The 24,069-nt window shown below is 33.5% G+C and overlaps 4 protein-coding genes across 6 annotated transcripts; 3 read left to right on the forward strand and 1 right to left on the reverse strand.

The window, feature by feature from the left end:
- Positions 1-201: 201 nt before the first annotated feature.
- LOC123223680 (E3 ubiquitin-protein ligase RNF168-like) lies at positions 202-2,554 on the reverse strand. Its single transcript, XM_044646990.1, has 6 exons — positions 2,234-2,554; positions 1,996-2,078; positions 1,740-1,894; positions 1,609-1,658; positions 1,110-1,184; positions 202-1,026 (listed from the first exon to the last, which is right to left on the reverse strand). Exons 1-6 carry the CDS (start codon positions 2,476-2,478, stop codon positions 417-419), a joined length of 1,218 nt encoding a protein of 405 aa, XP_044502925.1. The 5' UTR covers positions 2,479-2,554; the 3' UTR covers positions 202-416.
- Positions 2,555-7,649: 5,095 nt separating this feature from the next.
- LOC123224412 (myb-related protein 315-like) lies at positions 7,650-9,054 on the forward strand. Its single transcript, XM_044648066.1, has 3 exons — positions 7,650-7,782; positions 7,879-8,008; positions 8,406-9,054. Exons 1-3 carry the CDS (start codon positions 7,650-7,652, stop codon positions 8,914-8,916), a joined length of 774 nt encoding a protein of 257 aa, XP_044504001.1. The 3' UTR covers positions 8,917-9,054.
- A 4,522-nt stretch (positions 9,055-13,576) lies between these two features.
- Positions 13,577-15,665, forward strand: LOC123222861. 3 transcript variants are annotated; one of them, XM_044645848.1, is made up of 4 exons: positions 13,577-13,792; positions 14,549-14,656; positions 15,059-15,118; positions 15,243-15,665. In XM_044645848.1, exons 1-4 carry the CDS (start codon positions 13,703-13,705, stop codon positions 15,321-15,323), a joined length of 339 nt encoding a protein of 112 aa, XP_044501783.1. In that variant the 5' UTR covers positions 13,577-13,702; the 3' UTR covers positions 15,324-15,665. The 3 variants fall into 3 exon arrangements, with proteins under 3 accessions (XP_044501783.1, XP_044501784.1, XP_044501782.1); XM_044645849.1 differs by having other exon boundaries at positions 13,581-13,792; positions 15,238-15,507; XM_044645847.1 differs by having other exon boundaries at positions 13,582-13,792; positions 15,059-15,123; positions 15,238-15,665.
- Positions 15,666-18,910: 3,245 nt separating this feature from the next.
- Positions 18,911-24,039, forward strand: LOC123224339 (peptidyl serine alpha-galactosyltransferase-like). Its single transcript, XM_044647975.1, has 8 exons — positions 18,911-19,589; positions 19,943-20,113; positions 20,571-20,814; positions 20,917-21,117; positions 21,281-21,744; positions 22,086-22,250; positions 22,376-22,619; positions 22,909-24,039. The coding sequence occupies exons 1-8, from the start codon at positions 19,288-19,290 to the stop codon at positions 23,542-23,544; spliced, it is 2,427 nt and encodes an 808-aa protein (XP_044503910.1). The 5' UTR covers positions 18,911-19,287; the 3' UTR covers positions 23,545-24,039.
- The last annotated feature ends 30 nt before the right edge of the window (positions 24,040-24,069 follow it).

A 24,069-nucleotide genomic window follows, 5' to 3' on the forward strand; every position in this document is an offset into this window, starting at 1 on the left:
TTTTGGGAGTCGAAATTGGAACCAAAATCATATCAAATTGTAAATTCGGACATTTTTTGATTGCCAAATTTGACAGGTTCAAACTACCCAAAGGTTGAGTTGTATGTGAAACCAAGCTCAGAAGGAATGCAAAATGGTTAAAATTAATCAACCAGTGATTAGCAAATTGTGATGGACAAAGAAACATAAGTTTGCAGGAAATTCAATCAAAAGGCCAAAAACTTGAGTCATAAATTTAGCAGAAGTCACATTCTCTACCTCAAAAGCAAACGTCATTTGCTCATACGTTTTTCTTTACACTCCTAAACATTAAGCTACAACAACGAGATGAGTTTGACAGACATTTTTCTAGCATATATTTTCTACAAGATGATTGAAGGATGAGCTTGTCCAATTGTGGAAGGGGTGTCCTTGATCTATGATAGGCGGCCTCTCATTCGGTTATTAAATGCTCTGGATGCCATGGCTCTCAAGTTTGCTCTAGCCAAGTAAATAGATCTGCCAGACTGCTCATCAGTTCCTCTAGAGGCCTCCATGAACTCTTCTCTTTGCAATCTTAGAGCTAATGCAGCATCTCCATCATCTTGGCTTCTTGTGTTTCTCCTTCTTACACTTGCATTTCTACTTACTAGTCGTGCAAGATTTTCCCTTTCCATTCGTAGAGCTAATGCGGCCACTTCATCTTGGTTTGCTATGCTCCTCCTCATACTTGATGCACGTGTCCTTATATTATTATAAAATCTTAATGAACCATTTTCTCTCAACAACTCTTGAGTTAATTCAGCATCCTCACCCTCATCTTGGCTTGATATCTCTCTTCTTCTTGTACTTGAATCCCTGTTTGATACAGTTGAAGGTCTCAAATTTCGAGTCCTGACATTATTCTGAATCCCTCTTTGTAGTTTTTCATGATCAGCTTCTTGGCTATTTAAAGCTCCAGCAGCCTTTCTTGCTTCAACCTCTCGGGGAAACAGAAGCTGAATTGTGTTCCAAAGAACTGTGTTCACAGTGCAAGATCTTCCATTGCTGCAAAAATCATGCAAGTTGTATAAAACACACTGCCTTTTACTCAAGTGGCTAGTTAGCTTACAATGGTGGATCAATTTTACCTAATTAGCTGCCTGCACTTTGGACACTTCCTCCCACATTTATCAGCAGCAGATCTCAAACATTTCTTACAGAAACTACAGACAAATACAGATAATTGTTGTAAAACAAGGAAACACAAGCATAAATGTACAATGTATTCATGTTCAAGTTCATTATGCTAGTAATATTCCTTCCCTAACTTCTATCAATGCCGAATCCCACTTACAAATCATTCAAATAAGGGAGATGAACTCTACAAAGCAAGAAACCAATCTGAAGCCTACAATTCAAGACCTAAACAAAAGCAAATATAGCAGAAAAACTTATCCCAAATTTCACATCCCATATGATGTGTTATTATATGACAATATTTCTACGATGACACATCACTTGGGATATGAAATTTGAGGTGGTTTTTTTAAAAGAACAATATTATTGGAAAAAGAACAAAGCACATTCATAACACAATAGTAAATTGTTGGAATCTTGACACTTTGTTAACAAGTATCTGATATTTACCTGTGTCCACAAGTTGTGGTACTAGGTTCAAAGCAAATCTCCAGACATATCTGCCAAATATTACAAAGTTAATAAAAATTAATTGAAGCCCTTTTAAACTAGTAATTAAATGTTAATTTAAAGATTCTCACCGCACAAGAAAGTTCTTCCCTCAGTTTATCCATGCATGGGAGAACCGAATTTGAGCAAGAAACTTTAGAGCTCTGTTCACTCAATTCATCTTCATTTATTTTCTTCTCCTCTTTCGTTGTCTTCTCTTTCAATTCTACATTCTGAATCTCTTTCTCTGTTACATAATAATGATAAATCCAGAAGAAATCTTTTTTCTTTAGTTTTTATGTTTATCAGAAAACAGACAGAATCTCCAGAAAAGAAGTCAAAATCTACCTTCTTTGGCACTTTCTTCTTCATCAAGGTCTAAAACGGGCAGAGGAATCGACACTGGACTCCTTCTTGGAGCTCTACGTTTCCTGAAACTCCATCACAAAAAAATCTCCTTTATTTTCTAATAAAATAACAGAACTAATTAAAGAAACCAAAACTTTTAAAATCTATTAGCTGGGTATGACTATTTCATTATAGAAATCTGGAAAATTTCTCTTTCTTATAACAAACACAACTATACCTTCGTGAACTGGAGTGCGGAGACTTGAATAACGGATCAGATCGTTTCTTGTGCTTAGACTCCCGAACAGGCGTGTCTTCGACAACAAGGGCGGCAACAAGAATGGCCTCCTCGTCCCAACCAGCCATGGCAGCCACAGATTTGAATCTGGGGCTGAACAGACTCTCACCATTTTGGCCATTTCCAGTGACTGGGTTAGTTTGTTTTGGGTCTTGGGGACTTTGACTCGGTTCTTCCCTAACCATTTTCTGAGACTCTTCTCTGTTCGGTTGGTTGGGATGGGAGAACAGAATGAGATAACGTTCGAATTATTTTGAATGTATTGCCTTATTGATATTGGAACCCTTTCGCAACGGCTATAATTTGGGATTTGTGCACGGGACAGCATGGCCTCTTCTCATAATCAATAATGCTATTTCTTTTAAGGTAAATGCTTAGAATAGACACCTGCTTTCCATATATTGGCTGTACAATTGAAAATGATATATATTTTATGATATGGTATAAAATATATTAGAAATGATATAAATTATATTTTATTAATATAATATAATAGAAATGTCATATAATATAATAAATATTATTAATATAAATTTATATTTAAAAAAAAAATAATATCAAAAAACATAATTAAAATTTTTAAAATTTTTAAGAGTGTTTATAATTTTTTATTATTTTATTTTTTTAAAAGATATATACCATAAGATATATAATAAAATAATATAATTTTTATTACTTTATTAATGTTTCATTGTTTTATTTGTTGAAGATTTTGATAATACTTTTCTGAATGTTCATCCCAAAAGTAATTAAAAAAACTGGCAAAAATACATAAAAATAAAATTATATATATTTATTATGAATACACATATGAATATATATTTGATATGTATTATTATGTAATTAAGTGATTTTAAATTAATAATAAAATATATTAAATCATGTGATGACATATATAAGTGTCTCTATTTATGTACTCAAAGTAAGTACATATAGTATTACTCTATAAATTAATATGATTAAGTGATAAGATTATTTATTTTTTTAATTTCAAAATTATTCAATCAGATACTATTATATTATATTAAATTGTATGAATAAATTTATACAGTGTATTTATAAATGTAACATTATCTTTGATATTATAGTTTCTATCATGAAGTTGTGTTTGTTTGATATTTTAATAATGGGCAGTCCTTTTCCAAAGTTTATATCAAGAAATTGTTCCCTTATTTATGTTTGTAGGTGGACAATAATTCACCAAGCAATTTCTTATTTAAGTTTTCGTTTTTTTATAACGAGAAATTTTATTTGAATTAAACTGTCAAAGACGAAAGGTATTTATGAGTTAGACCACAATTTAAATTTTTTTAATATATCTATATTTTTGAAAATAAAAAATATTATTTGACTCAGATCGTCTCAAGACAAAGACTTTACTCAAACCGGATCGCCCCTAGACAAATCTAAAATCTAATAATTAACTCATCAATCAGTAAATTGGATAAGTCCAAAGTGGCTTCCCTTTCACATTTTCATCTTTTTATTCCAAGTTCTTGGATTTTGATCTTTGAGTAGTAATTATAAGCTTGCCAATTTCAGAATATTAACTCCAGGTCAAAAAAGGATGATATGGCCGCTATCTGTCATGCATGAATCCCAAACCCATGAGGAACCGTATTGATATTTCCTTTTCTAAGTATGAATCGGTGTTGTGTGTTATATGTTTATCAAATCTTCAGTTTGAGTCCAGGTTTAAATTCAATGGCTTTTGGAAGAAGTAAAATATTGAATCGAAGTGTAAAAACTGGAAACACAGTGGGTACGTCCATAGAATGTCTTCCGAAAGAGGTGATTACTACGATTCTTGCTCTCGTTGCCTCAAAGTCATTACCCGATCTTATGAATGCCAAGTTGAGTTGTAAATATTTTCTCCATTCATCAGACGATGATTTAATTTTCGAGAAGGCATCCATAGACAAGTTTCGTTGGTGGAATAAAAATGAATAAGCCCTCAGGTTTTTGAAACGCTGCGAACGAAGTGGAAACCCAGAATGGCTATACAGACTAGTTATGTACGAATATTGCAGCATATTAAATACAGATTACGGATTAAATTGCTTGAAGAGGGCTGCTGAGAAAGGGCACAATGAGTCAAGTTACGTTTATAGTATCATTCTTATATGTTTGGGAGGTGAGTTGAAGGATCATGGGTCGAAGCTTTTAGCTTCTTTAAAGAGGTTTAGAACAAGAGAGTTTAGGGCGAAAATAAGAGAGGATTTTCAGTGGATGTGGAGTTGTAAAAGCCTCATAACAGTTGATACTGAACATGAAGAAGATGATTTCAATGAAAAGAGGTGCAACTGTTTGAAAATCTGGAGAGGAGGAAGATGGGAAGAAAATAGAGATAGATTTGAGTTAAGTCGAGCTAAACTCAAACTTGCCTAAGCTTGAGTTTGGCTTGATTTGCATAAAATTCGTCGAGCTCACTTCAAATGAACTCAAATTCGAATTGAATTTTTAATTAGCTCATTATGAAAATGATATTGTTTTAATATATATTGATTAAAATGATGTCGTTTTGTATCAAAATTTGTAGCTTGCAAGCGTAATAAGCTAAACACCTCAAAGTTCGTGTTCAAGCTCATTTGAACTTAGCTTGTTTCAGATTCGTCTGAGTCAAACTTAAACTCAAACTCAAACAAATTCTATCCGAATCTACTCTTAGAAAAAAAAGACAATACTTCTCCTTATTGTAATTCGTGCTTTTGTTAGGGTGAAGTTAAGTTTTTCTCGGAATTAATTTGGAGTAATTGTGTGTTTAAATAGTAATAGATTATTAATTCTTCTTGTTATTATACATATCTTATAATTCGGCTAAGTGTATTTATTTAGAAAGCCATAGGAGAATTGAAATGAAGTTTTGTGAACGTAAAACTTCTTATAAAAATATCCGATTCAATCCGACTATATAAGACCTAGAATATGTAATTTCGAATCTCTTTCTACATGAGTGGTCTTAACAAGAAAAATAAGGTTTAAACTCAGATTTGTCTTGTAATATTCCCACGATGCCATTGAGCTTCAAGTGTATAATGTCATAACAAACATGAGCTTCATTTAGCACATTCAACAAGGTTTCAACGATGTGGCAAGGACAAACCGCACACACGAATGGGTCAAGAGGTGTAATGAACCCCTAATATATAGTTTCTTTATAACCTTTGAATTTTAAATTTATTTTATTAAGCTTTAAAGATGAATTTTTATCACTTTAACCTCCCCTAACTTTTGTTAAAGATTCTCTTTACTGGAAAATTTTTAATTATTTTATTAAAGATAATTTTCTTGAATCGATGCACTAAAAAGTTTATTTATATTTATAATATCCAATATTATTCATACGCCTCTTCTAAATTATTTTATATTAAGAGATATCAGTTATTTATTTACTCTAACATCATAATCATTCACAACCAATCTTGGTCTTCGGTCTTAGAATATCTCTTTTTTATTTTATTTTTAATTAAACCCAAAAAAAAAAAAAAACAGTGATGGAAATATCAATAATTGTTTTTTTGGGGTTTAATTATTATTATTATTAACATGGTCATAAATAAATTAAATCTATCTCTTGTGAGAAATTTAAAATCATATAAGAGGTATTCAACATGGAGAGATCATATAATATTTTAAAGTCGCATTTTCAGGGCAAAACGATATTATTGTAGGTTGATTGTAATGATATATTCGAAAGAAAACTATCTGTATATATTTTGGATACATATATTGAGTATATAGATAATATATTATTATGTTATTGAATGATTTTGAATTACAGATAAAATAATATCTAATTATATATGATATATCATTTGTGTACTTATTTCATATATTCACATATTGACATATTTGGCTTTGACTCTTATCAATAATAATTTATTAGGAGAACAAGAAGCTTGCTAATGTCTTGCATGCTCCCTAACGCCCGTTCAATTCAAAATAAACTTGAAGTTCATGCATTTGACAGCATGTGCAATAATCTTCAAAGAGTTGGGAATATTCGTTGATTTTATGTGCATGAACCAACGCACCCATCTTTGTATTTCCAATTCTTTTGCCCTCGGGACATTTTCCTACTCAAATGGACCCAGAAGAAGATATATATTTTAGTAAAGATTTAGGTTAATCTTCATTAATTAACTAGAGTAATTACAGCATTTTTATAAACTTGATAACCCTTTTCATGTAGTAAAAGATTGAAGTGAAGAGCCAGTGGATTTGCTTAATTAATTAATATTTTTTCATCTAGATTTATTAAGTCATTAATTTGGCAGAACTTGGCTGTCTTCTATTGAAGATCAACACATTTTGTAGCTAATTCCTAGTTCCCATCTTATAATTCCCTTGTGTTTCTTTTTTCTTTTTTTTTTAAAGTAATTGTACATATTAGCAAAAAGAAGGAAATGATCTAAAGAAAAAGACTCAGAAATAACCTAAGCTCCCCCCTGCCAACGAGAAGGATAGCTCATATTCTAAGTAAGATTGAAAAAGCCAACACAACAAAAAGACTAACAAAACAACATCATTTCCTCTTAAAGGTCTTTCATGGTTCCCTTGTTGCATGTGTCTTAAGTTTCTTAGTAATTAACTTAAAGGATAGACCTAGGTCTTGGTCCGGCAATATTACACATTAGGTCAACTACAAACCCACAAAGAATTTATCTTATATCAGCCATTAAATGAAGCCTTTGATAATGCCTAATTACGTAGCGTTAAATTTTCTTCAAAAGAACATCTGGGTGTGTTTCAATGACAGCTTAATTTGATGATAAGTCTTTGGACTAATTAGTTGGATCCCAATTTTAACTGAAGTCTCTCAAATAACATCAACACTAAAAAACATTGACCGAAAACTATTCACAAGTCATAAGCAATTGAATTGACCAATCAAGATTCCAATGAAGTGCATCCATTGTTGGAATTTTACGACAGTTTCACAATAAGGGGGAAGGCATCTCTCAGTCTCTCTAAAAAATAGAAGAGTCGCTTCCAACGACAAAACTGGCCAGCCTTTTAAGAGGGCCATGGAACCATATTAGTTTATTATCTTATAATAAAATAAAAGTGTCTTTCAATGCCAATAAGAGAAGGCTTTATCTGAAAGAATAAAAATTTGTCAACCACGTTGTCTGGTTCTTCTTTCCTGTGCATTTTCGAGACTCATTCCATTGTCTCAATACGGGTTGTGGTGGCCATTGTTGCTTTTATCATCTAATCATTTATCTCCCCTCTGAAACTACAGGGTTTTCTTTTTTTAAGAGTTGATGAACTGGCAGCATCTTTGCTTCCATTATAAGTTGTAGCTTTTTAAGCATTTCCTTTACGTATTTTCCCACTCTTGGCTATTGTGAAAATGGGAAGGCAACCTTGTTGTGATAAGATTGGGTTGAAGCGAGGTCCATGGACGATTGAAGAAGATCATAAGCTTATGAACTTCATTCTGTATAACGGTATTCATTGCTGGAGAAGGGTTCCCAAGCTTGCAGGTATTTATATATGTATTCTTCTTCTATTTTATTGAAATTTAGGGTGATGGGTTTGAGTTATTAACAAAAATGTTGGTGTTTTGCATGGTGATTAAGGTTTGTTAAGATGTGGGAAAAGTTGCAGATTAAGATGGATTAATTATTTAAGACCTGACCTGAAGAGAGGTGCTTTTACGGAAGCTGAAGAGGACCAGATTATTCAGATTCATTCTCGTCTTGGAAACAGGTACTGATACTAAAATTAATGGGCAGATAAATGTTTTATTATTATAAATACAATTTTGCTAAATTTATAATTTTGATAATACTTTTCCTCAGTAAAAATATTAATAATGATAATAATTTTAATTTAAAAAAAATTATAATAGTGAGCGATAATAAATTTTTTTTATAAATAAAATCTTTTAATGATGAGGAATAAATTGTTTGATAATTATTTTTTATTATTAAAATTATAAATTTATTTGTTTTAATAAAAATATAAATAATTGATTGCTGTATCAGATAAATTATTTTAAAATTTTTTTTAAGTGATAAACTATATTAATAACATCCTCTTCTGCTTTCTTGTTTCTCTGAATTATTAGGGCTTAATTAATTTTCTTCTAATTATGCATTTGAAGGTGGTCGAAGATTGCTTCACATTTTCCTGGTCGAACTGATAATGAGATCAAGAACCACTGGAATACTCGGATTAAGAAGAGGTTGAAGCTCCTGGGTTCAGACCCTGTGACGCACAAGCCCATCGACAAAATTGAAGAGAATATTAGTAAAACTCCTGCAGAAGAGAAAGTGGAAGAAGAAATTAATATTCCAGAAGAGAAAGTGGAAGTAAAAGAAGAAGCGAAATTAATAACCATGGATGACACAGCTTCTCTTTTAAACAACTACGACATGTTGTGTGGAAATTTGGAGATGGGGTCGATTTTGTTTAACCAAGAAACCAACACAGCTTCGAGCAGTTCAAATGGCAGTGCATCTTGTTTCTCCTGGGAAGATTCAAATAATTACTACATCAACAACAGTGCTTCAATGTGTGTGTCGTCTTCTCTACATCAGCAAGAAGATTCGCTGCAGCAATGGATGGAAAATGTGGATTCGATGTTCTCATGGGACTGCTTCAATCAAATATAAGGAAACCCTCTTTCTTCTTGGAAAATAATTTAACCAGAAAGAAGAGAAACTGATGAAGATTATAATCATGGTGATCATTCAATTTCAGGCTTATTACAGATTATGAAGATCCTTGCAATCATGGAACTGTTGCTTTAATTAATTAACCTTGTTTTCTCTATGATTTTTACTACTGATTGGTATGTTGACAAACTTAATTACTTCAATTTTATGGTCACTGTCCTTAATTAACCATAATATTATTTATATGAAATTATGCATACCAATAATTTAGAGTTGTTTTCTTTAATTCAACATTTGTTTTAAGAATCCAATAGGTTGCATCTCTTCTTCTTTCCACTTTTTATAATGGATTTTGCTTCTTCAAGAGGCAAGTTACTGCTCATCCTTTTTCCAAAAAAAAAAAAAAAATAAAAATATAGTATAAAGCAAATTAATTAATAAATATTACATACAATTGAGTAGGACGATACTCTCATTAATATTCTACAAAGTCGGTCATTATCAACTAAAAAACATTCTTCTCTAAATATATTAGTTAAAAGATTGAATTACATGTTCTTACTTAAGGTTTAACCTAAAAATGTTTGTACCCCTTAAATATATAAATCATACTTTTCCACCCAAACTAGCTCATTAGAGCCAAAGTGAAAGAGGATCAAAGAGAGAAGTAGGGGTGGATACGAACCAAGCTAAGTCTGAACACTCTTTGACTTGAGTTTGACTCGAATAAAAAATAGTTTGACTTGAATTTAACATTAAGAGTGGTTTGAGTTTGATTTTGATTTAAATGAAAATGATTCGGTTTGAGTTGGATTCGAATTTATGGTTTAAATTTTGTTGAAGACTCAAGTAAAAAGAAAAAGAGTCTCACATATAATAAAATTGAGTAAAGTGGTGGTATATAAGTGTATGAATTAAACCTTAATATAAGCCAATTGGTTTTGTGTAATATGAGTTTTGATTTTCACACTTGTACGCCCAATATATATTTCTGATATGGTGAGCACAAGCCAAACGGCTGACCTAACAGCTCTAAATATTTTTGGATACAAGTAATAATGCACCCAACCAAAAATCAGCTGAGTCAAAGGTTGGTTTAATAGCATATGGTGGTTGCACTTGAGCGGAGGTGTTGGAGACTCAAATAAAAAGAAAAAGAGTCTCATATATAATAAAATTAAGTGAGTGGTATATACGTATGTGAATTTGACCTTAATATAAGTTAATTAATTTTGTGTAATATGAATTTTAATCTTTGCACTTATAAACCCAATATAGATTTGTAACGAAGTTATGACTTAGATATGTGGTTCAAATTCATGATTCATTCATAAAACGACATTGTTTAATAATTATTTGATATAATTTGAACTTAGCTATGAGTCAAGTTCAAATCGAATTGAGAAATCTTTTTAGCTCATAAGTCAAATCTAGTCAAACTTTTTTTAGCTCGAGTTCAGTTCAATTTTTAAATAAGTTAAACCTCTTAACTCAAACTTGGTTTATATTTAAAATAAACGAATTCAAATCAAATCGAATTAAGTTGAACCAATTTTTGAGCTCAAGTTAGCACAATTTGACTCCAACACTAGAGAAAAGAGCTATTTGTGAGATGATCAAGTGAAATCTGGTAGAGGTTGTGATAGTTGAAAAAGATGACGATGTGATGATAGGGCTTACAAGATAAAGTGATTGAGTGATGTGATAAAGTTGTTGTTTGTTGCTCGGTGAGAGTGGAATTGTTATTAAAGGAATGTGATCTGTCGATGTTTAGTTTGATGGTGGTGGTGGTAGAGATTCAGCTCCAACCTTTTTTTTTTTTGGGTAAATTTAGAAAATAAAATGACTATAAATTTTTTTGTTAATAGAATTATAATTTAGGTGAAAAAATATCGTTTATGCTATAATAAGGGGGGTGTCAGTCACCCTATTTCTGACAGATTATGCGCCCATTATTGAGAATATCCCTGCAAAAACACATCGTGAATCAACCGGAGGCTGGTGTGGTGAGTAATTTCTAATTGGGGTTTGCTAATGACTAAATTAGAGCATTTGGTGGGTACTGTGTCATCATCACTCTATTTCCCAGGCCCGGAATCGTTATCATTTTATGGTAAATATAATTATATTAGGGATAATCAATTCTGATTCTAATTTTAAAGTCTATTTTCCGGTCTCAAAGCTTTGGAATATAATACTTGAATTAATAATAAACACCAGCTTAATTAATTAAAAATTAAAAAGTTGATGATGACTGACATAATGATGAGATGAAGATTAGTTTTTATATTAGCTTAAATTGGAGAAAAGACCTCCACAAAACTCTTATTTGTTGTAAACATAAATAGACAACTAATAATTGAAGACAGAAAAAGGAAGATGAAGCTCTTAAGAAAACGGAGGATGGAATCTCTGAAGCAAGTAAAGGGGTGCACAAGCTTTCCAGTGAAAAATGGGGGGGCCTCTTTATATAGGGAAATCTCACCGCCCCACACCGCCCATAATAAATGTTGCCGCCCACGTAGATGAATTTACACCGCTAAAATTTTCTTAGAGGCCAAAAGCCATATTCCCACCCAAAGTTTAGTTTGTACCTATGTGTACCAGCAAAGTTTTAAAAACTGAAATATTCATTGGTCATTCAATTTTTATTAAGATTCTCTCTTAAAATTAAGGGTTAAAACGTTATTTAATTAGTGATATTAAAAAATATAAAAATTTGTATCATTTTCTCTTTTAGTTTAAAAAATTAACAATTTTTTCTAAGTTTAAGTTTTAAAAAGTTACATTTTCCCTATAGGGTTTCAAAATCTTCCTTCTATTCTTCGGTGACCGACTTTAGCTAAGTCATCTTCTTTCTTTGTTGTCGATGATGGACAATAACACCTCTTTTTCTCTCTCTGACGACGAAGACTCTCTCTTTGACTTTTTTGTCTTGATGATTTGCCTGAATGAAGATAAATTCTCTTTGGTTGGACAATTCGTCTTCATTTGGACAACAAATCTTTTATTATCCAGACAAAGGATGATTGGGGGCTTTTATTCTCTGGTCAATGACAATGATGACCCAAAGATGATAAAAATTGGGAAAATAAGGCAGTCAAAGATGGATTGCATCAGTCATGAGAAGAGAAGACAATTGGATGGAGATGGTAGATTGTCGAAAAATGTTAACCCTCAAGGGACAATGTAATTTTTTAAAACTTAATCTTATAGGAATATTATTAGTTTTCCAGATAAAGGAGGGAAAATAATATAAACTTTTATATTTTTTAATATGACTGGTTAAATAATATTTTTACGTTTAACTTTAACAGAGAATATTAACAGAAGTTGAATGACTAGTAGGTACTTAAGTTTTTAAAACTTTGTAGGTGAGAGTTATAAAATAAACTAAACCGTAGATGAGCATAAGTCTTTTAGCCTTTCTTACAAGTAGGAAATCTATATTATTTTATACAATATTATTATAATTATTAAGTAACATCTTTATTATATCTATTGTTACTATGATAGATTAAAATAAGGTTGGATTCAAGTTGAGTCGAGCTCGAGCTCGGCTTAGTTTATATATAGCTGAGTTTGAGTTCGAGCTCGAGCTTGTGAAAGTTAAGTTAGAATTCGGTTTGTTTTTCGTTATTAAAACAACATTGTTTTAATTCATATTATCAAAACAACATAGTTTTGTATCAAATTTTTAATTAAAAAATTTGACGAGTAACTCGAGCTTGTATAAGGCTGGCTCGTTTCAGGATCCTTCAAGTTGAGCTCGAGTTTCAATTCGAAGTGGCTCGATTCGAGTCCAACCCTAGATTAAGACATTGAACCACTAACTGAAGAACCTAAATACATCTTCAATCAATTAGTAAAACAAAGAGTGAAAATTAGACTAATTAATAAGGCCAAATGACTATTTCTCGCCAGAAATTTGAAAAATTAATAAGTTCTTTTAAGTTTTAAAATGTTAAATTTCTACTCGTCATTTACTACTATTAATGAATCTGTTTGGTTTTTTTTTTTAATAATTGTTTTTCCTTTCAAAGGAATTTATAAAAACACCATTAATATACACATCCTTGTTAGTTTAAAAATTTATTATCTAAAGTTCTAAAAAATATAAAAATTTTAACAAATTTTAGAATATTTTATTTTAGTCAATTATTTAAAAGTTTAATTGTCTTTTTAAAAAAAAAAACTATCTTTAGTATATTAAAAGTTCAAAAAGCCCCAATTTTTTTGAATTTCCAAAAACCCCTAAAAATTTTTATTAACACTTCTAATGATTCTCAAAATGATATTTTACCCCTCAAACTTTTGAAAAGGAAAAATAGAAAATATAAAGAGGAAAAAAAAATCTAAGGGAAAAATAGATCATAGAAATAATAAGAGAAAATAGAAAATCTATTTGAAAATAACTTTCTTATCCTTTCACTTAACAGAATTCAATAATGAAAGTGGATAAGGGGTTAAAATCTGGCTTTTTGAAACTTGAAAGGTGGACCTATCATTTCATCAAACCTTGGGCGAGAAATGGGTATTTGGCCATTTAAAAAAACATAAGAGGGTGTTAATTAGTTTATAAGAAGAAGAATTTACATGGTTAATTTTGTAGGCCTTTTAATATAAAGCGATTAGCCCAACAAATGTAAGGAACTTAAGGCATAATTGCGTATATTACAGGCCGGATTTTGGGCTTTTCGGGTTTTAAGATTCGGCCTGCAAATTCACGGCATGATCAAAGCGAGAAAGAGAAGAAAGATTGAGGTTGGAGAAGAACAGCAACATGTTAGCGATTCAGAGAGCGATACGATGGATGTGTACTAGCGCGGATGCTCCACGTGTCACTCGCTTCTCTCTTAACGCACCCAAGAACGTGAGCACTTCTCTGCATCTATATCTCTATTTCTAATGGTTTTAGTATGCAACTTGTGGGTTAAAAATGCTTGCTTTAAGATTATATTGATTTTACTTTCTGTTTCATTTTGTATTTCTTAGTTTATTTAAGTAAATGATAATACCATATGAGAATTTTGGCTCCTAATTTATTTAAACATCAGTTGTTGCTATTTGTGTTGTCTTGTCAGCATTTTGGAAGCACTTAGAAGAAATGTGTTGAATGCTCTTCGCTTGTTTAAAATAATTTGAGAGCCAAAACTGAATGTTAGGCTATTTATTTGGTTTAATTGACACGAAAAACTTTATTGTTGCATGGTTAGCTTGGTAGAATATCCTGATCAGCTAATCAGTGACAGTATAAATTTTGGTCTGAAATGGTTTTAAATTGCAAGTGTGTGATAAATTTGGAGTTTATTTCTTTTCTAAGTGACAGATTCACCAAGCTATCGTGGAATCTAAAAATTAGAACTTTTTAAAAATCAATTGAGGAACCTTAGGAGGTTGTTGGATTGCGATATTTAATTTATTTGAACAGGGGAGTGGAGGAATGCGGTTTCACATTTACTTCAGTGTTAGGTTTCAGGCATTACAATCCAGTAGTAGTTTCTTGTAAATCTTGCGGAAAACTTGTGCTGTGTGGATCATCCTTTATGTTTGGTTTGGCAATCACAATAATTTTATAGCTTTTATCAATCACTTATTTGTATCTCTTTTACTTGGCCTCTCTTTTCAGGTAGAACTGGAATATGCTAATGGTAGTAAATTTAGTTTGTCAGCTGAATTTCTAAGAGTATACAGCCCGGCAGTTGATGGCAAGATTAGGTCAGTTGGGGGTGAAAAGGTATTTGGAGATTTTTCATCTTCTTTTGAATTCTTGATTATTTCTGTTTTGATTCTTTCTTAAACACATGGTTGATTGGTTGCTTAGAAAACTAGTATTATAACAAATTTCTCCTACTTGTTGTTTGTGTCCATACTGACTATTAAACCAGTATAGGGCTCATATACTCAGATTTCATATCTAGATTTGAAGGTACTAGTGCTTGTGTATTGGAGAAACGGACTTCTGTTTTTTCCTATTGACCTGAATGAATTTTACTGGAAACATAAAGTGCATCAACTATCTTTTTCATGTGTGGCAGATATTTTGTGTTTTTATTCATTGTCAATGCAAAAATTAAAGTGATTTATTTTTCTATCACTGGTGTTTGTGCTTTATGATTTTTTAACATTTCTGAACCAGGTAATATTTGGGCGGCGTCATGTTGGCATCATGTCTGCTGAGCCTGTGGGAAACTACGGGGTAAGGTACCTTAATTTAGAGTTCTGTCACATCACTACTTGAATTTTTCTCCGAAAGGCTGCTTATCATAAGATATATTTTACCATATTCTATGTTTAATTTTGGGTTGGATGGCTCAGGATAGTTTTTGACGATTTGCATAAAACTGGGATCTATCCATGGGATTATTTCTATTATCTTGGGAGCAACAAGTTTAGCCTCATGAGAAATTATCTCAAAACACTAAAGAAGCATGGACTCAGTCGAGATCCACAAAAACGAAAATGATGGAATATCAGACTTGATTTAGCGGGTTCTCCTTCAATTGTGGTCAGATGATGAGTGCACAGCAATTTAGTTCTCTTTTTGGAGCTGAAGAGTGCAACTTTTAATATATGGCACATTTTTCTGCAGTTCTCAATCTAGAATGTTGTGTGGCTGCTGTGAGTTTGTAAACTGGTTGTGTCTTTTGAATTTCATGGCCCTTTTTTCTTTTAAATTGACTTGATTATTTCATAGTGTTGGAGAAACAATGAACTGGGAAATGGCATAACAGAAACTTCAATTAGCTTTCTGTTGATTGTTCTGTTTCAGTTACAAGATTCCGGGATAAAATCCCTCTGTAGTCTGCACCTTTTGCTGACAACATCGGCCTGAATTTTTCTACTTCGGCAAGAGTTTTATAGAAATGGCACTGCAATAGTGCAATCTGCAGTCAAATATGCATTTTATGTTTGATAAACAACGTAACATCCGATCAACCATTCTATTGTACCCTGCCTTGTGAAATTTCTAATTTACTGAGAAGAATATATCATCCTTAACGAGCAAGACAGCCTGAGCAGGAGATTGAGCAGTATAATCTCTTCACTTATGCAAGATGGGTTTTTTTTTCATTGTTAAGTGCAGTGCACAATGTGGTGTCAAGGGTTGTTATGCTGGAAGAATTTTCAATTACTGATTCTTTTTCATTGTTCCCAATTTGGCATTGCTTTGTAATCAAAGCACCCTTTTTCTTTTTCAAAAATCTATTCCATTGAATTTAATCTCTACACTTAAGGAATGGAATAAAATAGGCTGGTGGACATGTCTTATTGTTCACTCATCCTCAAAGCTCTCGCAGACAACATTCCAGGGAGAAAAACTCCCAGAAAAGTAGTTACAAAGATGGCTCCATCAAGGATCTCTAGGGTCCATATGCAAACTGAATGTCTCTCGAATGTACCGGAGGTCTTTATACTGGATAACATCAATGATTAACAACAATTCGTGTTCCTTTTCTGGTCTTTTTTCAGCTTAACCCATTAGCCCCAACAGGTTAACTTCCACATGCTTGAAGTTAATAATATCACTTCTGTGAAGCATTTCTGTGATTAAAATATGATCTTGAACTTGGTGATTCTTAAAGTTTTGTATGGTTAATAGATGAAACTAAAGTTTTCAGACATTGACTTAATCAGGGGGTTGGTTTAGATCTTTTGATTGATTTTTAGATCAACAAATTATTTAAATAAATATTAAAATAATATTTAATCAAATAAAATTATGTCTGATGGTATGTAGTGCATATTCATGGATTCAATTAATGATTAAATATGAAATTACGATCAAATTTGGCTGTGTGGCACGCATGACCATGTGCCATTGAGGGGGATTAGGTTCAAGTTCTAATACTTGCAAAGCCATGCCACAGCATGATAGTTTGATTGGACTGATGCGGTGGCTGAACCGCGACCCCACGTGATTTGACTGGTTCAACTTGCCCATCCAATAATCCATTGGCTAAACTTGTTCAAAACTTGATTGGCCACATGGTTGAAACTCGTTTAATATGGTGCTAAAGAAAGCCAGACCTGCCTTATTTTTTGACCTGTCTGGAAGCAGGGGGGATAAAGTCAACAGCTTGCAATGAAGTCTAGAAAATTGGAAGAGCAATCACGGGCTCTAGAGTCTATTCAAGTCAAAAAGTTGTCATGGGAACCTCATAAATTTCAACTTGGACGTAAACCTGCTTCACTTTATAATATTTCATATGAAAATAGCTTTTCATGCTAGTATCTTACTCCCAGTGGAATTGAGATAATCACTACTATTTCCAGCTGCAAGTTCCAACCATTGCTTGAAAATGGTATAATTTGTGACTGTTTAAATTGATGAACATTAATTATGAATCGTATACTATATCAAAAAAGAAAAATGAAAAAGTATAACAGAATTAGTTCATCTTATTTAAGACTTGCTATTAATTTCACCTGGAAAATTTAAAATTAAAAACAGAAGCCAGCTTGGGTACTCGACCCGCGACTTTACATTTAAATTTGGGTTTCTGAAGTGGGTTTCAATTCTTTAGAGGGAAGAACTGGAATTGGACCTAAAACCTATTGGTTCCATAATATTTAGAACCAGAACCTACCTGATTTTATAGGTTTCGGATAGGAATTGGACCAATAGCAGATACTTGACAGGTTCGGTTTTGATAAGATAATTTGCTCAACTCTAGAGAAATCCTTGATCACCTGCCAAGAGTGACCCATCATCAGCTACCTCCAAAGAAAGAAGCAACTTAAGTTTCATCTCCAGGTAACTGAAAATTAAGACATCCATTGCTTCACCTTTAAGAAGAACTGTTATTACTTTTCGAAGTATAAGATAGTCTCATTCTTGTTCATAAGAAAGCGCAAAATGAAAACAGTTCCATTTGCCTGTCCAAGTTATCTAATTCAAACCTCATTATTACTAAAACAGTATATAGACTAACTCAATGGAGTTTCTTTTCCACAGGCATTCATATTGCGAGGACAATGCAGTAATGAATAATGTACGAAATGAGTATGTTAGTAAGACAATACTGTTAACGTTCAGGGTTTATAGTTCAGCAGGAACATATATTTGATGTACAATGTATTCCAGTTCAAAAAGAGGTAAATCATCTTCCAACCATCATAATCATGAGGCCCGTGATTCCTTCGATAAAAGTGATGTCAGAGAAACTTCATCAGTAACCAACTAAACCTGGTTATTAAAAAGAAATCTTGAGTGGCATATCTTTCGGTGCCCAAATGCGGTAAATGAATCGGCACTTAAATGCCAATCATTAATTTTTTTAGCCGACTGTCTTGTTCTTCTCCCAACCAAAAAGACTTCTTTTCTGTTTGCTTTCTGAAATGAGTTTCAGCTCTTAGGTGCCCCTGAAGCATAAACAAGACAAAGGTATGCAATGGGACAATAGTTACCTTTTGTTAAAATAAAAATTTACCATGAAGATGGCTTGCTAAAGGACCCTCATTGACAGGAAAACAACTATTAGCCAGACTCTGGACAAAATTATCAAATGGGTGATAGAAAAAAATTGGGATCAATAACAATATAAGATTGCTTAGAGACCACCTCACACAAATATTGATTCCAAGCAATAGCTGCAGGATTAAACTTAGTTTTCCGTGGTGCAGAATCCACCACGAAATCACAATGCGGTGCTCTACATACATCAACCAAGCACTTGCCTTGACCCTGGATAAAGCACAATCATACTTTAATCACTCAAATTAAGAGACTCCAGTTTGGTTAAATAATTTTCTACAAGTACCCATATTTACAACCTTAAGTCCATGGTGTTTGACCTCGTTCGCCTCAAATATTTGCCCACGGATTAAGCACAATCACAATTTAATATATTCGATTAAAAGCTTTTATAATACAAAGATCAGTATTTAGGGCTATTAATAGTCCATGGTGTTTGACCTCGTAGGTCTCAAATCCTTAACCATCTTAATTTAATAATGATATCATTAAGATGAAGTTGAAGTTGTTGCAATTTAGTATCAAACTCTGGTTTCGCAATTCAGACCGCGTCAGCACCTGAAGTTCCTCGCGGACAACATCTCTGTCCTTATCTTTGAACCAGTTGTTCAACAACTCTGCTTACATTTCTATGTTTTCTGTTTATTTTTTTAATTCATTTATTATATCATTATCAAACATAATACAATCTGTCATTAATTTTTTTAAGTACTATTCGCTCATGCAATTAATCACAGCCCACTGTCACTTCACTTGCTAAGGTCGTTTTTTCTAAAAAGATAATAATCAGCCTTTGACTTCTTAATTTTCGTCTATCTTCACTGAAGCTATGAAATTCAGATCTTTGAGCCAGTACCCTTTAGAGATTAGGCCCTGAATTTCGAGCAATAATGGCAAAGATCTTCGCTTTAGCTCTGACTGTGTGGGTGTTACTGCGATTCGAGTTTGTTATCGGGTCGTATAAGCAAGAGGCTCCCTACAGGATCCACACGTTGTTCTCGGTGGAATGTCAAAACTATTTTGATTGGCAGACGGTGGGGCTGATGCACAGCTTCAAGAAGTCCGGTCAACCCGGACCCATAACCCGACTCCTCAGTTGTACGGACGAGGAGAAGAAGAATTACAGAGGGATGCATTTGGCTCCTACTCTTGAAGTGCCTTCTATGAGTAGACACCCCAAAACTGGTGACTGGTACTTTCTCTGTTTCATTAGCTTTTTTGGGTTTTGGTTTTGATCAGAATTTGAGCTTTTACTTTCTGGGTTGGTTTGTTTGTTGTTGCATCTGATCTATCTCTAATGTTTTTACAGATGCTCTTTCATTTTATATTTTGCTTTGAATTTTGTGTTAATCATAAGCGTTCTTTGCTAGAGGCTGTGTTTCTGTTATTTATGTTTTCTTGATTAGCTAGTTGATGCACTAATCTTGGAGCTCATTCTTTATTTTTTTTTCTTCTGAAGATATAAAATGAAGAGTTTTAAGATCGAGTAGTTTCCTTTCCCAAGAGGGAAGAAAGCTGATAAAGCTATTATGTATTGATCTGCAGGTACCCTGCTATTAACAAACCTGCTGGACTCGTCCACTGGCTTAAATATAGTAAAGATGCAGATAATGTTGATTGGGTTGTAATTCTGGATGCAGACATGATAATACGGGGTCCAATTATACCCTGGGAACTTGGTGCAGAAAAAGGCAAACCAGTTGCGGCTTATTACGGGTATCTATATTCCTGTGAAATTTAACTTATTCAGTCTCACAATTGAGTATTTCCTCTTGAAAAACAACTTTATCAATGTTTAGTTGTTAGATGCTTTTGCTCTGGCTACATATAGGCTACAACCAGGGCTGACCAGACAGGAGTCTTTTGAATACCTCTGAGAATTTTTTATAGTAACTTTTGCACTTGATACTTAAGAAAAATCTATGTTTAAGGGATACAGTTCATTTACCCTTTGTTGAAGCACTGTTTAGGACACTGTGTTATGAGATTTCAGAACTTGAGATGTTTTCCTTCTCACTTTTTGAATTATGTTCCCATATGAAGCTTATTAGGACTTGCTGTTTGTGCAATATTAGCATTAAATAACTGTATATAGTTTTCACATTTTTCATTTTTGTCCGTTGTGGTGATTGTGGCTGTCAGTATGCATTCATGTAATTAAGTGCTTTTTCAGGTACTTGATCGGATGTGATAATATTCTGGCAAAGTTGCACACAAAGCATCCAGATTTCTGTGACAAAGTTGGTGGACTTTTGGCCATGCACATTGATGATCTTCGAGCATTGGCACCCTTGTGGCTTTCAAAGACAGAAGAAGTTCGTGATGACAGATCTCACTGGGCAACCAATATAACAGGTGACATTTACGGACAAGGGTGGATCAGTGAGATGTATGGTTACTCATTTGGTGCTGCAGAAGTAAGTTGGTTTGTTTGTTTTTATTGCCAGCCAAACACTTTTCTTTTTTCAATTCCTTTTTGTTTCTCTTTTTAGTTTAATTATGCTCTTTCCTTTTTCCAGGTTGGACTTCGGCACAAGATAAATGATAACTTGATGATTTATCCTGGCTATACTCCACAACAGGGTATTGAGCCTATTCTTCTTCACTATGGTTTGCCATTTGAAGTGGGAAATTGGTCTTTTAGTAAATTAGATCACCATGATGATGATATTGTCTATGATTGTGGCCGGCTCTTTCCTGAACCTCCGTATCCTAGACAGGTATATGATCCTAGAAAGAAATAACAGAATGTATTATCTAGAAAAAAATGATCCCAAAGTTGTTTTGGTCTTTTTATTTATATATGGAAATTAATGTATATGACAATTTCATCCAAGATTACCATGATCGGCAATTGAAACTTAAGATTTTTTCTTTGTGCAGGTAAGGGCTATGGAATCTGATCCAAATAAAAGGAGAGCGTTATTTTTAAATTTAGAGTGTATCAACACTATAAATCAGGGTCTTCTGCTGCAACATGCAGCAAATGGATGTTCTAAGCCAAAGTGGTCGAAGTACTTGAGCTTTCTAAAGAGCAGAACTTTTGCTGAACTAACCCAACCTAAACTTCTGACTCCTGATAGTATGAAAACTGAGGGAGCTGAGCAGCAAGTTGAACCTGGGAGACCGCATCCAAAAATTCATACCATATTTTCCACGGAATGTACCCCCTACTTTGATTGGCAGACTGTTGGGCTTGTCCACAGTTTTTACCAAAGTGGCCAACCTGGAAATATCACACGACTTCTCAGCTGTACCAATGAAGACCTAAAGGAATACAAAGGCCATGATCTTGCTCCCACCCATTATGTCCCTTCCATGAGTCGCCATCCACTTACTGGCGATTGGTGATTCACTTCCCTTCTTTTTCCTTCTATTAGAATGTTCTTAGTCTTCCTAGGTTGTCTTAACCCTGAAACTAGGCCACCTACTTCACATCAAGGATGTTGATTCTGGAAAGTAGCCACTTATTATGCACATATTTTCAAGATATGCAGACAACCTTTAGAAGTCAGCAAATACTAGCATAAAAAATGGCAGAATTTATGTAATTAGATTTAAAAACATCTTTTCCTCAACAGTTGTGTTAGTTTGTATAAGAGGACAATAGCCAGGAAGTTTAAGAGAAGTGAATGTCAGTATTCATGAAACAGTGTTGCAAAAACTAATATTTTGTTCTTCTTATCAGGTATCCAGCAATTAATAAACCTGCTGCAGTCCTTCACTGGCTTAATCATGCAAATGTTGATGCTGAGTTTATAGTTATTCTAGATGCCGACATGATAATGAGAGGTACAATTACTCCATGGGAGTTCAATGCAGCACGTGGCCGACCAGTGTCGACACCCTACGAGTAAGAATATATATGCATTTGTATCCCAATGCCCCTTCCCTACTCCCACTCTGTTTATATGTCTCTTGTTTACAAAATTAATTGGCTTGTATCTATACCTTTTTTTTTTAATTTATGCATGTTAGCTACCTCATTGGTTGTGACAATGAGCTTGCGGAACTCCATACAAGCCATCCCGATGCATGTGACAAGGTTGGAGGTGTAATTATTATGCATATAGATGATCTCAGGAAATTTGCTATGCTATGGCTGCATAAAACTGAGGAGGTTCGTGCGGACAAAGATCATTATGCCAAAAATATCACTGGAGATATATATGAGTCTGGATGGATTAGTGAGATGTATGGTTACTCATTTGGAGCTGCAGAGGTATTTTATTCTAGTCCTTCTAGATAGTTATCTCTAAGCATTATGAGAAGATCCAATATTTGTTTGAGAAAGTCTGTTGATAGCATTATTTTTTGAAGTGATTGTGGTAAACTGACTCCCTTACATCTTCGGCATTCATATGTTTAATTCTTTTGTTGTCTATAATTTGGTCTTTGGATGATATGAACTCCTTCAACTAGAGTTAATATTTTTGTTGTTCTAGTTTTCATAATGTGTTTTGTTGTAAATTTGAGATCATGTTTCTTTGGTCATGTTTTTCCTTGTGCAGTTGCAACTGCGGCATCTCATAAGCAATGAGATATTGATATACCCAGGATATATTCCTGAACCCGGGGTCAACTACAGAGTTTTCCACTATGGGTTGGAATTTGGAGTTGGTAATTGGAGCTTTGACAAGGCAAACTGGAGATCTGTTGATGTGGTCAACAATTGCTGGGCACAGTTTCCTGACCCACCAGATCCGTCAACACTTAATCAGGCTGATGAGGAACTCCTGCAACGAGACCTGCTTAGTATAGAATGTGGAAAGAAACTCAATGAAGCACTGCAGTTGCATCATATAAGGAGGAACTGCTCTGATCCCAGTTCCTTATCCAAGTCAAATTCTGATATGAAAAAGGAAGCTGTAACTTCCTGGAAACTTGGCAGGGATAGTGGAATTGATACTCAGGAATCATCTCTGCCTGCAGTAAAAGATGGGTTATTTGGTTCTTTGAGGTTCTGGGCTATTGCATTATGGGCATTTTGTGGCGTTGGCTTCTTGGTAGTCATGTATGTGATATTTTCAGGTCGTAAAGGAAAGGGAATACGAGGTAAAAGTTACAGAAACAAGAGAAGAACTTATTTGGGAATGTCAGACATGAATGGACGTGATAGACTTCTACGCGGTGACCTATCGTTATAAACTTATAACAAAAATCCTACTAGAAAAATGCCATAATTTATAGAGTGCTAAACATTCCCGCACAAGTGAAAGAGCATAGTAAAATTATTTATATGAAATAGTTTTGGGAAATATTTCCTCATGCAGTCAAGGGAGCTGATATTTCTGTATGTTATAACAGATGATTTGAGTTCATTGCCTGGGAGTGCAATTCTTGTTCCTGCAAAATTTGGCTTTGAAGCTTCTGCTGCCAAACCACTTCTACTTTCCTCATCCTTGGTCTGATAGAGTTTTGTGAAGGTACATCCAAATTTAGCTCTAAAAGTTACTGAATTGCGGGGAGGGCCAATGACTTAACCCATTAGAGCAGCTTAGTTGAAGAAACAATAATGGCAATGCGAAATTGTGCCTAGTTGTATTGTAACTATAAACAGCTACTGCAGGTCATTATTCAAACCGCATGATAGAAGAACAAAATTGTTCTTCTAGCAGGATAATACAAAAGGTTGAGCTTCATTCCGTGTTTTTTTTTTTTTTTTTTTAAAG

Source organism: Mangifera indica, chromosome 8, assembly GCF_011075055.1.
Source record: "Mangifera indica cultivar Alphonso chromosome 8, CATAS_Mindica_2.1, whole genome shotgun sequence".
NCBI classification, from domain to species: Eukaryota; Viridiplantae; Streptophyta; class Magnoliopsida; order Sapindales; family Anacardiaceae; genus Mangifera; species Mangifera indica.